Here is an 18,036-nt window from a genome sequence, read left to right as displayed (position 1 = left end):
AGACACGTGTTTTTCTGGGCTGCCGATGCGTTCTGTTCGGGTGCCCAATGCCTTATTGCTTGGTCTAACATATGTAAACCAAAAGAGTTTGGTGGTCTAGGCATCAAAGATTTATCTTTACAAAATGACAGCTTGCTTATGAAGCTCTTCGCCTGGCTACTCTTCCATGGGCGTCTGAACACCAAAGCAAACCTGTTCCATAAGCACATTGGAATGGATGCTATGTGTCCAAGGTGTTCGGTCACCTCTGAAGACAACAATTATGCCATCAATATTTATAAACCGGCAAGTTTTACATCTTCAAACCGGCTGAATATTAGATGAGTATTTCAAGACCAATATTCTTTAAGCCGACGCTTTGGAAGCCGACTCAAATGGATTATTCTTCACAATATTTTTCTACAAGAGACCAATGTCAACAAATTGACTCTGAAGCTGTCCTATTGACCCGGAATTTTCAAAAGAAGTATCTAGATTTTTTGCATTGACAAAGTTGAAACATATCTGCTAAAGAAGATTTGCTATGACATCATGGACATGTACATATCAACAAGGAAATGACAAGGACTTAACGATGATCAAATGCCGGCTCAGAAGAACCTTCGACCCGGCGTATAATCTATCAAAGTTGGTCTTGATTTGCAGGATCCGTTTAACATGGATAAATCCAAATTAAATTGGAGGCTAATGTCGGGGATATACCCTGCGGTATGACCCGGCCGGAAGTATAACCCGGATGGACTTGGCGGCTTACAGAGACCCGACGAATATTTGGTGACTTACTGATGACCCAACGGCGGGTCAGATGGATGACAAGGCCCAAGGCCCAAAAGGGCGGTTCATGTGATGGTGGGCTGGCTTAAGAGGAAGACATAAGGAATATTCTCCTACAAAAGGAAGCAAGACTAGGGCTCCACTTGTAATAGAGTAATCCTAATCCTACTAGGACTAGTCATGTAACCCGCCCATTCAACATATATAAGGAGGGGCAGGGCACCCCAAAGAGGACAAGCAACAAGAAACAATCTCTAAGGCTAGACACAAAGGGGAGCCGGCTTATGCGGCGGCTCTCCCATGAGTATAATGAAATCTAGCCACAAACAACATGTAGGGCTATTACCGGATGATGTTTCTCGGGGCCCGAAGCTGTCTAAATCCTTGTCTTGTGTTGCGTCTCTCGATTCCGTTCAACCCCTCTCAAACTACTACAAAGATGCGTCGGCCTTACGACTAAGTCCTCACACTAGGACATCTGCCGTGACAATTCCACGACACTATGTGTCCAAGGTGTTCGGTCACCTCTGAAGACACAGCTCATCTCTTCATCTGATGCCCCAAAGCAAACCTGGTATGGCTGCAGCTCGGCCTTACCCCGACTGGCAGATTCCAGGATCTATGGCTTGCTGATCTCCCCCCATGCCTCGACTTGAGGCCTCCTCTATATGGCCCGAGGTGCTCCTTGCAATTCTGTGGAAGATTTGGGACTCTCGGAATGTCGTTGTATTCAAGAATGAAGATCACACTGCTCTCATTACCATAACCAACATTTGTAATGATTTTGAACTCTGGGCCAACCGGTTCCATGTACCGGTAGATAAGGTGTCAGCCACGTCTTAGCTGACGTAGCTTTCCTCACGGCTTGCCGTAACCCTGTAAAACCTTCTCCTTGGCCTTGGCTGAGCTTTGAGTAATTTCAATTCAGGTGGGGATCCTCCCCCCCCCCCTCCCCCCGATTCCTCAAAAAGAAAGTTGTTGTATCATTTTTCCCTAAAAAAAGGTGTTGTATCATTTTTATGAGGTTTTCAAGAGTATGCATGATATTGTTACTGCACTGCAAGTTTATGTATCATGGGTGTAATTAACTCTTTATATTAGTTCAAGGCCTAAATTGAGACACGTAACAATAATTCAATGACCAAGCACAGTATTAACTCCAGGAGTAAATACCCCTAAAAACACCAGGAGTAAAATATTTACGAAGGATCGAACAAGCCTGATCAGATGTTTAGTTACAGGATGATCAGCATTGTTTATTTACTTACATGGTGGTGAGCTGAGTACAACCTACAAATATTAGGTCCATAACCCCTCCACCTAAATTCCAACGGTTCATGTAGATATTTGTCACTATACAAATCTACAACGGGGCAGTATTAGCTGCATAATTTGAGCAGTTGTTCAACTTTGCCGAGATATACTTCCTCAGGCCATCAACAAGTTGTCGGATCTCATCTGCCAGAGACCATGTAGGGGCATTGAGAGCTCGTATCGAGTTCAAGCAGACAAGAAGGGTTCCTCCTTCATGAACAAGCACCTGCATTTTTATTTTATTTTTTTGCTCAGGCACAGATCACATATCCGGTGGTAGCATTGGGTTATTTCAAATGGAACTACCAAAGTTTCCAACAACGACACAAATTAAACCTACGGCCCAGTCTAGCTTTACTGATTTTCTTCACAGCATAACAACATTATCGATGATCGTCCAAATTTATTTTTTTGTAGCGTTTGACTGTCAATATAAATTTCTTCAACTTTTAGCTCTACAATTTTGATTCATCCTCTACAAGTGTTAGGATATGGTCACTAGATCAATCAGTCGTCAAAATTCATTGAACCACAGGTGTATTAGCCAGGCAGCATACTGCATGGAGGAACAAACTCACCGTCAACCAAAGAGGAAGAAATCCCAAGACAGAAGAAAGCGCAGCAAGAAGGATACAAGTTAGGGCAAGCCCTACACTTTGCTTGACCTGTAAGGATGAATCAAAAGTGTAAGAACCAGTAACATTATATCTCAAGTTAATGTGTTTTGCAGTGATGCCCATAAGTGAAAATACCAGTGAAGTTGTTTGATGAGCTTTAGCAATACAAAATGGCACCCCGCAGATATTATCCTGCAATAACAGAACATCTGCAGCAGCTACTGCTGTTGCACTGGCACGTTGAGCTAGAACGACGCCAACAGTTGCAGCTGCAAGAGCTGGCGCATCATTTATACCATCGCCAACCATTATTAAACTCCCACCTGGAAACAAATACAGAAGAAATGTAACTTCCCTCTCAAACAAAGGAGCAAAGTGAATCCCACACACCGCTTACTAATCATATTGGCTGGCAGAAGAGAAGCTCTAAGGATGCATAGTTGAAGAAGTGCACAATGTTTCAAAGATACAACAGTTAAGTTATACACAACAATTGCTCTGTTAAGGGCAAAAGATGCTGAGGTCGTAGCTGGTAGGTTTTACCTAACATCACAATAGTAATCTGAAGTTGGAAGACAACAGTTAGAATTATTGGATTGAATCATGGAGAGCCAGCACGATGGCAAAAATATGTAGAAAGCAACAACTGTGATTAAATTATGGACAGATATATTGATAATTAAATAACATATGAGAAAACTAAAAGAATCCGATATAATCGCAGAACTGAAATCTGGTAGTAATGGGATACTGAGCTTCGGTTCACAATAAAATAGAAAAGAAGATATGAACTACCTCCCCTTGAAACTGCTTTTACTTTACTCAGTTTGTCCTCTAGCTTCAAACAGCAGTGCACTTCATCAATACAAACAGCTTTAGCAACTCTCAGAGCACTTGATTCATGATCTCCAGTGAGCATCATGATGCGAAGTTTTGCTTTCTCTCTTAAGGCGGATATAACTTCACGGGCACCAGGACGGGGTTCATCCTCGAAGTGGAAAAGGGTCATCTGGAAAAAAATCAATCAGCGAATAAATAATGCGCTGGAGGGCAGTTCTTACATAACCTACATTTTATATGGTAATGACACATTTGAATGTATGTTACCAGAAGAAACTGGCAGAAAGATGGTACTATGTGGTCAAGTGGAGCTTCTTGCCATTGGTTTGGCCTTTGGCCAGACCAAATAAAGCAAGACTGCTGTTGAGACTACAAGCATAGGTCCGGACTCTATTTTCCAAGTCAGGCCAAATGCAGTCACATTAAGATTAAAAATTTATCAGGGCCAAAGACCTAAAGAAGGTACCCCCTCCGTTCACAAATATAAGATGTTCTAACTTTTATTTGAATCAGATGTATATAGACACAATTTAGTGTGTTTGTTCACTCATTTCAGTCTGTATGTGGTCTATATTGAAATATCCAAAACATCTTATAATTGTGAATGGAGGGGCACAAAACAGACAGGCTATCCATAGCAGATGGACCAAATATTTGGCCATCTGGGCAGCTTTTGTGGTTCAAATGTCCAACCTAAATTGTGCTATAAATAGATGGGACATGAGTGATTTAATTGCTAAAGCCACGAAAGGTCAACGGAACTAAATGGCCAGATAAGTAATCCCAATTTATCTTACATTAACTAAAAAAATCCCATCTCCACACAGTATACAACGGAATTAGCTGATTTAATTTCAGCTACATTTTCCATGAAATGTACCTTGAAAGCATGCCTGTACATAGCACTGTATGTCTTAAGTTTCCTACTGCATGCACTAACAATATACTCAAACTTGTGTACACCACTACAGACTAGCAGTGCTTTTGTATATTTCAAACTTGATCTGATTAATGTTTTAGTTTTCACTTTGCTCTATTAGTTAATATAATATCAACTGAAGATGCAGCCTAAATGTCAGCAAACCAGCAAGCGACAAGCATAAGAGCATTCACACGTCACAAATTACTACTGAAGTAACAAAACTTATGAGCATGTGGAAGTCTGCAATATAATCCATTTTTAACTAGGACAACTTATCAGCATTTGAAAGCCTGGACTCCAATCCACCTTAGATTAACGATAAAGACAGAATTTATTTATGATTTCCCTAGTTATACATGAATGCTTCCATCAAACATGAACAGAAATATCTGCACAACAACATAAAAAAGATATCGAAATAAACGGGGAGAAGCGTGCTGTCAAATGAGAAGGTTTTGCTCTAATTTACCTCACCTTTTTATCCATTAATAGAGCAGCTTGGACAAATTCAGGACCATATGCAGAACTTTTTATTGCCTCTTGTACCTGCTCACATTCACCATTTGATCTGTATAGCGAAGAAATATATTCCACAGAACCGATAGCAGCCGTAGAGAGTTTGTTTTCATTGTTTGATGCCTGTAACACAGGTATATGAGAGACCAAGCTAGGAATTAAAGGTACAACTCTCCCCAATACTCAAAACTGATCAAACAAAACAACTGCTAGTCTTCAATACACCATTCAATGAAAACAGTCAGCTTCAAAGAGCATGAAGATAGGTGTGCTATATCGGCTTCTTTCTTAATCTCTTAATATTGTCAAAATTAACTTTCGACCAAAGAAGACATATTATACAATTGTTTTCCTTCCGTTTCTCAAATAATTGAGATGGAATAAACACGTAAGGATATTTTTTAAAAAACCTCGCTGTTCATTGTATTTTTTTGTACTCCAGAACAGTAGGAGAGTTTCCTACTTCCATTTTATTAAAAAGTTATTTCTGTACAGAAATGAATTCTTGTTCATTGTTGAAATCAAATATACGAAATTCCATAGAACAACATAAAATCTTTGCTTGATATATCTAATGATTCAAGATGACTTTGCTGGTCGAAATATATTGCGGATGTACACATTACCTTTGTGATGCTTAAAGTAGCAAAAACTCCTCTACCAGGTAAGGACTCGAAGCTTTGTAGAACAACTTTTGGAAGGTCCTTGTCCTTCCCAACAGAGTGATGTAACACTGCCCTATGAATCATAAACTCAGTGTGTCAATTGCCTGCGATATATTCTGTTAGATATGTATTATAGCTGCTTTTGGTATCCTTATACAACACATGTACATGCACTGTATATATTGGCCTTGAGCCCCTGGAACATACAAGTCAAGTTCCTCACATGGTATGAGAGCAATGTTTTAGGGTTTAAGTTGCTTTCTCTCCTCACAGTCAATTTGTTTTTCAGTCAACCTCGTTCTCGATTCATCATTCTTGTCAAGCTCCTCTCGATCCATCTTCAGCGTGCCGCAACTTGAACAATCCATCCACCTCATCCAGCTGGAGTCGTTCCCATCCGCATCTCGAGCAAACATTGCATTTTATTAACTCTATGAGTAAATTCCTCTTTGTAACCCTAAGTGTCTAAATTTGACAGAAAGTAACATATTTTTAAAACCTGACCATTTGCTACCCCCGTTTAGTGTTGCCTTTTCCACTTTGTACCCAATTTATCAAATTTTTCATCTGACAAATAGGCCCTCTCGTTAGCCTGAGCTGGATGATTATTAAATATTTAGATGCCACATCAGTAGGGTCTCATCTGTCAGATGCCGCACATTTTGATAAATCATGTACAAAGTGGAAAATGTAGCACTAAATACAAAGTGGTTAAATTTTGAAATGGGGTGCTTTGTGTCAATTTTGGACACTTAGGGGTACAAAGTAGAATTTACTCTAACTTCACAGATGTCTATTGCAAAGGCCCACATGTCTAGATGTATTATGTTTTTTTTCAGGCATTCCTGAAGCAAAGATTTATGTCCATGCTTGACCCATGAAGATGAACAAAATTATACCTTGAAAGCCTCAAAATTATGCTTAAAATTGTGGGAAGGAAAACTTGACCAAGACACACTAGTACCTGTTGCATTTTTAACTAGAAACATCCATAAGCACTCCCCACGAAAGCCAGGCCTCTAACCCAAGTCAGCTGAGCATGCACTCGCACCCCAAGCCAACTGAGCGACGCTCGGTTCTCTAAAATGATGGGGAAAGACAATTTAACATCAAATTTAAAATGGAAGACAAGTGTTATTTTTGCCTCCTTGGTGCACAAGCTCAGTGTCATGCAAGCCAACCAGGAATCATGCTGGTTCAGTGCAAGGCAGCCCTAGTGCATATGAGAAACACAGAAATAAGCATTGCATGAAACCAGAATGGGCCAGGAAGCCAACTGATACAGAAACCCAAAAGAAAATCCTATTCTTGAGTGATCTAGCATCTTACAACGAGGAAAATCAAGCAAGAACCATGCCTAATTTTTCCAGAATAGGAATTTTCAGGCTTCAGGGATAAGCCAAGCCTAAGTTGATATCATCAAGAAGTTTTCTGTTTTACGTTGTCATATACTTAGTCAAGCTAACTAAATAGCACCACGACCAATCCTGACATGGTTTCACGTTTAATAGCATTGTGTGCTGTGCACAGCAGCTTATTATGTTTTTTCAATCAAATCATGTGCTAGTGGTGGATGTACGTAACCATGAATTCATGATAGAAGAGTAGATTTTCAAAGTAATTGTAAATTATACTGTTTAACTTTGGTGTCATCATCTTGAAAAAACACGTTCTAAAAAAATCATCCCAAACAAAATAAAAAACAATAAATATCCAACATCATTTTTTACAATGTCCTAATAGACAACAGCAGAACACTATACTAAACATGCGATGCTTGGCCCAGAGCATGCCATTATATTGGGTCATAACAACTTAGATTCAAGTCATGCCTGGCATTCCCAAGTGTGGCAGAGTTCTACTTTATAAAAATGTATGCAAATGAAAAAAACATGTTTAAGAAAGTTATCCATTCTCTTACCTCCCAATAGGATGGGTTGTTCCTTTCTCCATGGCTGCGGCAACTGCTAGAGCTTCACTTTCACAGCTGGGAGTACAGCAAGAAGAAACGTTAAGACCATTTCTCACATTCAAATGTCCATGAATGGGCCCAATTGCTTTGCACATAAGCTTCCCGGTTGTCAATGTGCCTGTCTTGTCAAATGCAATAGACTGAGAAGCCGAAAGAGCATCTAAGACATGCCCGCCTTTCAACAAAATTCCCTACAGAAGGAGCGGAAATGAGCTTGAATGAAACCAATATACCGGAAAATTCTGAAGAAAGAAGTTCATCTAAAAAAAGGTCATAGTAAATTATGAAAGACATTCAGGACAAACTACTAGTAGGCACTTCATAGGTGCAACACCAATCATTTCAACAGAAGATTCAGATTAATATCCTCTGATCTCCATCACCACTTGTGCATACGATACAAGTACATACCATTAAAGAAAAGTAGATCGAAACTAGCCTGACAAAAACAATCTGGATTAAGAACCAAATGTTCTCATGAAATTTAGAAGCTGAAATGGCAGTGTCTTACATTGAATGAAGAAAGTAACCAATTATAAAGAAAGACTTCAAGATTCAAACAATACCTTCCTTGTAAGAGAACTGATAGCAGTGGCATATGCTAAGGGAGCAGCCGCCAATGCACATGGAGATGCAGCCACCATAAGCCCCAATCCACGGTAAATTGAACCCCTACAAACTAAACAAAATTGGAACACAGAAAGTTCAATGCTAGAGCCAAGTGTACCAGTTCAGTATAAATTGCCAAACAATCAGTGCTACAGTTTTCCAAGACATAGCATTTACTATTGGAGAAGTACCAAGTCAAAATACAAAAGGAAAAAATACGCAGTCCAACACAAATTACTGAAGCATGTAATGTACTGTGACATTAGAGGAATACCTGAGTTACCGAAAAAGGCCACTTAAAGAGTAATGGTCCCAGTAGTGCAACCATTAAAGACAGTACAACAACAGCTCTGCTATAGTGCTCTCCAAATTCGTCTAGCCATCTTTGCAGCTTTGGCTTGTTTATCATGCCCTCTTCAGTCAACTGGACAATTCTGTTGAGTGTGGAATCCTCCCATGACTTGGTCACCTGCAAAAGGGCGATTCAATGTCAAACAAAAGAATCAACATTCCCAAGTGAAGGATTGATTAACAAGTTGACAAAAAGGTTATGCATTTGGAAGAGTAAATTGTTGTCTTCAGGGGATAAACTGATCCTTAACAATTAGTGCTTGAGCAGCACTCCTATGTACACAATGGGGCTTAATCTGTTGAACGGCGGCATATATAAAGACATGGACTCGATCAGGATAATACAGGATAATAGTCTTCTGGCAAGGACCTGGTAGGTAAGTTCAGATATTGCAAGATAAATTGCAGTGATTGCAGATCTAATGAATATAATGTGTGAGGTGCTTAGCAGAATAATAAACCTATGCCTAATCAACAAATAGATGTGGAAGATTGTCCAGAAGGATAACTCTACAACATGCCAATTGCTCCATAAGAAATACATGGCTGATGGGGATTTCTAAGTCAAAATACATAGGTGGCTCTCAGTTTTTGAACGGTTTATAGGTAGCAATGAGATGGCTTGAGGTTTTATTTCTTTGGGCATCCTATTGGTTTTCCATTGAAAAAAAGCCAGTCACCAAACCAAACGCACAGTCTTTTGATTTGGCTTTTTACGAAGCCACCGCAGAGCCTATGCATAGAGAGAAAGCGCCTCCCGGGGTGCTTCCCACAGCTGTGATGATCCGGATTTTCTCAGGTTTCCTCGGTGGGATGCAATCCATAAGGTAGGCATAGTCTGTAATCCAGATGCAGAAATATGCTTCCCTAGTAAGCCAGCCATAGTCTGATGTGGGGACTGGCCATAATGTAGCACCAGCCCTCAAATCTATCTTAGTTCACACCTCATCCAAAAGTGCCTGAATAGGGAAATATTGATTTTATTGGTTTTGTCATACCAAGCAGCCATTGCTATTTCTCAGATAAAAAATAACGAGTAAAATCTACTAAAGAGTTCCACCAGCTGTATTGTAATAGTGTTTGTGGAGTATTAACGTACTGAAATCATTAAATAAACCGGCTAAGAAAAATGAGCTATCCTGGGACTAGAGAACAAAACGTAAAAGAAAAAAAGTCTCCTCAGTGAAGAGAGAAAGAAGGCAACCTGCACTATCATCATTCCTTCCAGGTTCCTAGCACCACCTGGTATAGCATCCCCCACCGTCCTTTCAAGAGGCTTCGTTTCACCAGTGAGGTGTTCGATTGTGACTGTCGATGAACCTTGGTAAACTTCTCCATCAACAGGCACAGCCTAAGGAATACAAGAATACTGCACCATAATGAGATAGAGATCCAAACAATATGGGCCAGAAGAATAATACCAACATGAGGATAGAAGATACTAGGGTACACTCCCTCTGTTCCAATTTAATGAGACCCTTGAGCTCTTGTCAAGAAAATTAAGAAATGAGTTTTAAGAAACTATATACCCTCATAAAAGTGCATGTCTTCATGGTAACTCAGCATGTATTAAACAGAGGACATAACAGAGAGTATCGCTAAATATTTGCCCCATAATTGTAAAAAAAGAAAGAATCATGCCTAGAACGAAAAAGTAAGGCTAAAACATCATCTACTTTGAAAGGGAGGGAGTACCAGGATGCTACTAGAAACACTAAAAATCCAGCAGAAAAGAGATAGAAACATTTTTTTGAAGAACTTAATTTCTGTTTTTGAAGAACAAGAGATAGAAACATTGAGATAACTATCAACCATGAAGACATGATACAATGAAACAGAACTTGGAGATACAAGGACAAGGAGTGGACTTTGTAAATAGACAAACAACACACCTCACCAGCTCTGACCAAAATATGAGAACCCACTGTAAGGTCCTGCACAGGAACCTTGGTATGACTTAAATTAGAAAACCGTGTTGACTCGTCTCCACTCGTTTCTAATAACAGTGCAAATTCTAGATGGTTTTCCTTCAGTTCTCTCACATCAACCATTGACTTCCTCGTAAAGTATTCTTCGGTTGTAATCAGCAAATAAAACAAGTTTTCAGTGTGCACACAAACAGGAGCTACTACGGGCAGAGTTTCAGTATTTGTCAACATATGTACCGGTATGAGCCAAGCTGAACATGGCAAGAAGCAGGCCACCCTCCAATGAGTTCCCCATAAACACAGAAGCAAATGCTGCAAGAGCCATGAGGACGTGGATATCCATTCTTCCATCGGCAATGTCCACAAGAGCATCAAGTGCTGCAGAAACCTGCAAAGTAAGCAGGAAAAATGTGTCACCGGAGTAGTACATTGGCAAGCAATCCCAAATCGACGAATTCTTCAGTTTCTTCAGTGTGCGGGAGCAACGCAAGCATAGCAAAATTTCCTATTCAATGAAACGTGGCTGGCCATGGCATAGATTCCTTTGTAAAATGGGTGTGAGCGTAAGCAGCAGCAAAGGACAGACTAGGTCGACGGCGAGCTGCCGGAGCTCCGACTCTGAGAGGCCGAAGAGCGCGCGGTGGAAGCGCCCTACCCGGAGACCACGCGGAAGCGGCGGTGGAGGCGCGCTTAAGGGGCAAGGGGCTCAGTACCTTCTACGCATCGTCTGGGGGCTTTTCATACTGTCAGCGATCCGCGGCGGGGGGCGCCGCGGGCGGCCGGGGTCGGGCCGCATCTTCTGGTGGCGCAGCTAGTCCTTGACACCGGTGGAGGCCGCTTGGAGGGACGGGGAGAAGGAGGCGAGCCAGCGACGGCGACGGCGACGGAGAGGAGGACCAGGTGATGGGAAGCAGCTCTCCTGACGTACTGCACATGCCGTTGGGGGCACTGACATGTGGGCCTGATTCCCGGCGGGCCCACCTATCAGTGGCTGAAGTCGGCCGATGTGGCAGCATTTTGACAGGATGGGGGACGCGTCAACCAGACCTGCTAAACTAAGGGCATCTTTGAATTGCATAATTTGAAAAACGCAAACCTACTAGGAGTAGCTTAATCTTCAAAATCAAAGAGGGGTGTGTTCGGTGCAGTGAATTTTAGAGAAATAATGAGTGCTTCTGTATGCTCTGACATATCCCACATGAGCTATCATATTCTGCCCTTTGTCATTGTGCCCAATCTTATGGTGAGCATCTCTTTCGTTGATAAAGATTACCGTATGATAGCTTCCGCATGATCGCCTCCCTTGAGGACAAAAGGTGGAAAAATAATATGGATCTATTGATAATGTGTGCCTTTTGTTGTGTCCCGAAGTCTAGGGCCCATATTTTCTTTACTTGTCCCGATATCTGTTTTCGATGAAGTTTTGCCCATTAGGCTTTGGGACCTGAGTGGCAGGCCCTCTAGACCTGGGCGAGTTCATAAAATCTCAAGCCAATCGAATCGGTAGAACGATATGTCTGTTTTGTTTAGTATTCAGAATGATGACCTGGACTCTACTTAGTGCTCTAAACGATCTTATATTTCTTTACTAAAAAAGGATTCCCCCATTTTGTATTCCAAAGCAAACCATCATTATACACAACGCAATGTTTGGGCGAGAAGCACATCAAGCCTAAAAGAAAAAGAAGAAACAAATGCCAACAGCGGAAGCTCGACAAAGCGTGAAAGACCCACAACCGTTGCGTCCTGCGAAAACAAACCACCACAGCATGAAGCTCCGATCTACCGCGTACTAAGCAGCATCTCCAAGAAGGAATGCGATGCCGACAGTGCTACTGCCCGGACGATCCTAAGGTTTCCCCCAGTATGCGGAGGGAGGTGGGGGATGGTTACTACCGACACCCTCCAAGAAGGAATAGTGGCACCCGCCGGTGTCACCACATCGGAGCCAGACAAACTGGCAAGGATTTCTCCCCCACTCCAAACCCCATCACCCAACCAGAGCCGACCAGCCAAACCACCACCCAACACCATGTGCCATCACGGTTGCGCCGCCACCCACTCCGTCTCACGGCGAGCACCAACACGAGGCCAAAAAGACCGAAGAGAAGAGCCAAGCAACGGGAGCAGCAGCACCAAGGCCGAGTGGGAGAGAACCACCTCAAATCTATCTTAGTTCACACCTCATCCAAAAGTGCCTGAATAGGGAAATATTTATTTTATTGGTTTTGTCATACAAAGCAGCCATTGCTATTTCTCAGATAAAAAATAACGAATAAAATCTACTAAAGAGTTCCACCAGCTGTATTGTAATAGTGTTTGTGGAGTATTAACGTACTGAAATCATTAAATAAACCGGCTAAGAAAAATGAGCTATCCTGGGACTAGAGAACAAAACGTAAAAGAAAAAAAGTCTCCTCAGTGAAGAGAGAAAGAAGGCAACCTGTACTATCATCATTCCTTCCAGGTTCCAAGCACCACCTGGTATAGCATCCCCCACCGTCCTTTCAAGAGGCTTCGTTTCACCAGTGAGGTGTTCGATTGTGACTGTCGATGAACCTTGGTAAACTTCTCCATCAACAGGCACAGCCTAAGGAATATAAGAATACTGCACCATAATGAGATAGAGATCCAAACAATATGGGCCAGAAGAATAATACCAACATGAGGATAGAAGATACTAGGGTACACTCCCTCTGTTCCAATTTAATGAGACCCTTGAGCTCTTGTCAAGAAAATTAAGAAATGAGTTTTAAGAAACTATATACCCTCATAAAAGTGCATGTCTTCATGGTAACTCAGCATGCATTAAACAGAGGACATAACAGAGAGTATCGCTAAATATTTGCCCCGAAATTGTAAAAAAAGAAAGAATCATGCCTAGAACGAAAAAGTAAGGCTAAAACATCATCTACTTTGAAAGGGAGGGAGTACCAGGATGCTACTAGAAACACTAAAAATCCAACAGAAAAGAGATAGAAACATTTTTTTGAAGAACTTAATTTCTGTTTTTGAAGAACAAGAGATAGAAACATTGAGATAACTATCAACCATGAAGACATGATACAATGAAACATAACTTGGAGATACAAGGACAAGGAGTGGACTTTGTAAATAGACAAACAACACACCTCACCAGCTCTGACCAAAATATGAGAACCCACTGTAAGGTCCTGCACAGGAACCTTGGTATGACTTAAATTAGAAAACCGTGTTGACTCGTCTCCACTCGTTTCTAATAACAGTGCAAATTCTGGATGGTTTTCCTTCAGTTCTCTCACATCAACCATTGACTTCCTCATAAAGTATTCTTCGGCTGTAATCAGCAAATAAAACAAGTTTTTAGTGTGCACACAAACAGGAGCTACTATGGGCAGAGTTTTAGTATTTGTCAACATATGTACCGGTATGAGCCAAGCTGAACATGGCAAGAAGCAGGCCACCCTCCAATGAGTTCCCCATAAACACAGAAGCAAATGCTGCAAGAGCCATGAGGACGTGGATATCTATTCTTCCATCGGCAATGTCCACAAGAGCATCAAGTGCTGCAGAAACCTGCAAAGTAAGCAGGAAAAATGTGTCACCGGAGTAGTACATTGGCAAGCAATCCCAAATCGACGAACTCTTCAGTTTCTTCAGTGTGCGGGAGCAACGCAAGCATAGAAAAATTTCCTATTCAATGAAACGTGGCTGGCCATGGCATAGATTCCTTTGTAAAATGGGTGTGAGCGTAAGCAGGAGCAAAGGACAGACTAGGTCGACGGCGATCTGCCGGAGCTCCGACTCCGAGAGGCCGAAGAGCGCGCGGTGGAAGCGCCCTACCCGGAGACCACGCGGAAGCGGCGGTGGAGGCGCGCTTAAGGGGCAAGGGGCTCAGTACCTTCTTCGCATCGTCTGGGGGCTTTTCATCCTGTCAGCGATCCGCGGCGGGGGGCGCCGCGGGCGGCCGGGGTCGGGCCGCATCTTCTGGTGGCGCAGCTAGTCCTTGACACCGGCGGAGGCCGCTTGGAGGGACCGGGAGAAGGAGGCGAGCCAGTGACGGCGACGGCGACGGAGAGGAGGACCAGGTGATGGGAAGCAGCTCCCCTGACGTATTGCACATGCCGTTGGGGGCACTGACATGTGGGCCTGATTCCCGGCGGGCCCACCTGTCAGTGGCCGAAGTCCGCCGATGTGGCAGCATTTTGACAGGATGGGGGACGCGTCAACCGGACCTGCTAAACTAAGGGCATCTTTGAATTGCATAATTTGAAAAACGCAAACCTACTAGGAGTAGCTGAATCTTCAAAATCAAAGAGGGGTGTGTTTGGTGCAGTGAATTTTAGAGAAATAACGAGTGCTTCTGTATGCTCTGACATATCCCACATGAGCTATCATATTGTGCCCTTTGTCATTGTGCCCAATCTTATGGTGAGCATCTCTTTCGTTGATAAAGATTACCGTATGATAGCTTCCGCATGATCGCCTCCCTTGAGGACAAAAGGTGGAAAAATAATATGGATCTAGCGACGATGTGTGCCTTTTGTTGTGTCCCGAAGTCTAGGGCCCATATTTTCTTTACTTGTCCCGATATCTGTTTTCGATGAAGTTTTGCCCATTAGGCTTTGGGACCTGAGTGGCAGGCCCTCTAGACCTGGCGAGTTCATAAAATCTCAAGCCAATCGAATCGGTAGAAGGATATGTCTGTTTTGTTTAGTATTCAGAATGATGACCTGGACTCTACTTAGTGCTCTAAACGATCTTATATTTCTTTACTAAAAAAGGATTCCCCCATTTTGTATTCCAAAGCAAACCATCATTATACACAATGCAATGTTGGGGCGAGAAGCACATCAAGCCTAAAAGAAAAAGAAGAAGAAACAAATGCCAACAGCGGAAGCTCGACAAAGCGTGAAAGACCCACAACCGTTCGTCCTGCGAAAACAAACCACCACAGCATGAAGCTCCGATCTACCGCGTACTAAGCAGCATCTCCAAGAAGGAATGCAATGCCGACGGTGCTACTGCCCGGACGATCCTAAGGTTTCCCCCAGTACGCGGAGGGAGGTGGGGGATGGTTACTACCGACACCCTCCAAGAAGGAATAGTGGCACCCGCCGGTGTCACCACATCGGAGCCGGACGAACTGGCAAGGATTTCTCCCCCACTCCAAACCCCATCACCCAACCAGAGCCGACCAGCCAAACCACCACCCAACACCATGTGCCATCACGGTTGCGCCGCCACCCACTCCGTCTCACGGCGAGCACCAACACGAGGCCAAAAAGACCGAAGAGAAGAGCCAAGCAACGGGAGCAACAGCACCAAGGCCAAGTGGGAGAGAACCACCTCAAATCTATCTTAGTTCACACCTCATCCAAAAGTGCCTGAACAGGGAAATATTTATTTTATTGGTTTTGTCATACCAAGCAACCATTGCTATTTCTCAGATAAAAAATAAAGAATAAAATCTACTAAAGAGTTCCACCAGCTGTATTGTAATAGTGTTTGTGGAGTATTAACGTACTGAAATCATTAAATAAACCGGCTAAGAAAAATGAGCTATCCTGGGACTAGAGAACAAAACGTAAAAGAAAAAAAGTCTCCTCAGTGAAGAGAGAAAGAAGGCAACCTGTACTATCATCATTCCTTCCAGGTTCCGAGCACCACCTGGTATAGCATCCCCCACCGTCCTTCAAGAGGCTTCGTTTCACCAGTGAGGTGTTCGATTGTGACTGTCGATGAACCTTGGTAAACTTCTCCATCAACAGGCACAGCCTAAGGAATATAAGAATACTGCACCATAATGAGATAGAGATCCAAACAATATGGGCCAGAAGAATAATACCAACATGAGGATAGAAGATACTAGGGTACACTCCCTCTGTTCCAATTTAATGAGACCCTTGAGCTCTTGTCAAGAAAATTAAGAAATGAGTTTTAAGAAACTATATACCCTCATAAAAGTGCATGTCTTCATGGTAACTCAACATGCATTAAACAGAGGACATAACAGAGAGTATCGCTAAATATTTGCCCCGAAATTGTAAAAAAAGAAAGAATCATGCCTAGAACGAAAAAGTAAGGCTAAAACATCATCTACTTTGAAAGGGAGGGAGTACCAGGAAGCTACTAGAAACACTAAAAATCCAACAGAAAAGAGATAGAAACATTTTTTTGAAGAACTTAATTTCTGTTTTTGAAGAACAAGAGATAGAAACATTGAGATAACTATCAACCATGAAGACATGATACAATGAAACATAACTTGGAGATACAAGGACAAGGAGTGGACTTTGTAAATAGACAAACAACACACCTCACCAGCTCTGACCAAAATATGAGAACCCACTGTAAGGTCCTGCACAGGAACCTTGGTATGACTTAAATTAGAAAACCGTGTTGACTCGTCTCCACTCGTTTCTAATAACAGTGCAAATTCTGGATGGTTTTCCTTCAGTTCTCTCAATCAACCATTGACTTCCTCGTAAAGTATTCTTCGGCTGTAATCAGCAAATAAAACAAGTTTTCAGTGTGCACACAAACAGGAGCTACTATGGGCAGAGTTTCAGTATTTGTCAACATATGTACCGGTATGAGCCAAGCTGAACATGGCAAGAAGCATGCCACCCTCCAATGAGTTCCCCATAAACACAGAAGCAAATGCTGCAATAGCCATGAGGACGTGGATATCTATTCTTCCATCGGCAATGTCCACAAGAGCATCAAGTGCTGCAGAAACCTGCAAAGCAAGCAGGAAAAATGTGTCACCGGAGTAGTACATTGGCAAGCAATCCCAAATCGACGAACTCTTCAGTTTCTTCAGTGTGCGGGAGCAACGCAAGCATAGCAAAATTTCCTATTCAATGAAACGTGGTTGGCCATGGCATAGATTCCTTTGTAAAATGGGTGTGAGCGTAAGCAGCAGCAAAGGACAGACTAGGTCGACGGCGAGCTGCCGGAGCTCCGACTCCGAGAGGCCGAAGAGCGCGCGGTGGAAGCGCCCTACCCGGAGACCACGCGGAAGCGGCGGTGGAGGCGCGCTTAAGGGGCAAGGGGCTCAGTACCTTCTACGCATCGTCTGGGGGCTTTTCATACTGTCAGCGATCCGCGGCGGGGGGCGCCGCGGGCGGCCGGGGTCGGGCCGCATCTTCTGGTGGCGCAGCTAGTCCTTGACACCGGTGGAGGCCGCTTGGAGGGACGGGGAGAAGGAGGCGAGCCAGCGACGGCGACGGCGACGGAGAGGAGGACCAGGTGATGGGAAGCAGCTCTCCTGACGTACTGCACATGCCGTTGGGGGCACTGACATGTGGGCCTGATTCCCGGCGGGCCCACCTATCAGTGGCTGAAGTCGGCCGATGTGGCAGCATTTTGACAGGATGGGGGACGCGTCAACCAGACCTGCTAAACTAAGGGCATCTTTGAATTGCATAATTTGAAAAACGCAAACCTACTAGGAGTAGCTTAATCTTCAAAATCAAAGAGGGGTGTGTTCGGTGCAGTGAATTTTAGAGAAATAATGAGTGCTTCTGTATGCTATGACATATCC

The 18,036-nt window shown here is 43.0% G+C and overlaps 1 protein-coding gene and 1 pseudogene across 2 annotated transcripts; both read right to left on the bottom strand.

Moving 5' to 3' along the window:
* Positions 1 to 1,965: 1,965 nt before the first annotated feature.
* On the bottom strand, positions 1,966 to 11,346 carry LOC119301754 (annotated as a pseudogene).
* Positions 11,347 to 12,762: 1,416 nt separating this feature from the next.
* LOC119301755 (probable cadmium/zinc-transporting ATPase HMA1, chloroplastic) lies at positions 12,763 to 17,679 on the bottom strand. 2 transcript variants are annotated; one of them, XM_037578738.1, is made up of 7 exons: positions 17,555 to 17,679; positions 17,079 to 17,229; positions 16,807 to 16,990; positions 16,120 to 16,265; positions 13,913 to 14,063; positions 13,640 to 13,824; positions 12,763 to 13,098 (listed from the first exon to the last, which is right to left on the bottom strand). In XM_037578738.1, exons 4-7 carry the CDS (start codon positions 16,132 to 16,134, stop codon positions 12,868 to 12,870), a joined length of 582 nt encoding a protein of 193 aa, XP_037434635.1. In that variant the 5' UTR covers positions 16,135 to 16,265; positions 16,807 to 16,990; positions 17,079 to 17,229; positions 17,555 to 17,679; the 3' UTR covers positions 12,763 to 12,867. The 2 variants fall into 2 exon arrangements, with proteins under 2 accessions (XP_037434635.1, XP_037434636.1); XM_037578739.1 differs by lacking the exons at positions 16,120 to 16,265; positions 16,807 to 16,990; positions 17,079 to 17,229; positions 17,555 to 17,679 and adding an exon at positions 14,389 to 14,488.
* Positions 17,680 to 18,036: the final 357 nt, after the last annotated feature.

The sequence above is a fragment of the Triticum dicoccoides genome, chromosome 5A (assembly GCF_002162155.2).
Source record: "Triticum dicoccoides isolate Atlit2015 ecotype Zavitan chromosome 5A, WEW_v2.0, whole genome shotgun sequence".
In the NCBI taxonomy this organism is placed as follows: Eukaryota; Viridiplantae; Streptophyta; class Magnoliopsida; order Poales; family Poaceae; genus Triticum; species Triticum dicoccoides.
The sequence above is the reverse complement of the archived record's forward strand: the minus strand, read 5'-3'. Positions and strand labels throughout refer to the sequence as shown.

Excerpts from the sequence above, each read along its gene's own strand:
- LOC119301755 (XM_037578738.1), bottom strand. Across the intron at positions 13,825-13,912 it reads GTTCAGCTTGGCTCATACCG|CCGAAGAATACTTTATGAGG; the intron begins GTACATATGTTG and ends TGCTGATTACAG. Across the intron at positions 13,099-13,639 it reads TTTTGGTCAGAGCTGGTGAG|GCTGTGCCTGTTGATGGAGA; the intron begins GTGTGTTGTTTG and ends TATATTCCTTAG.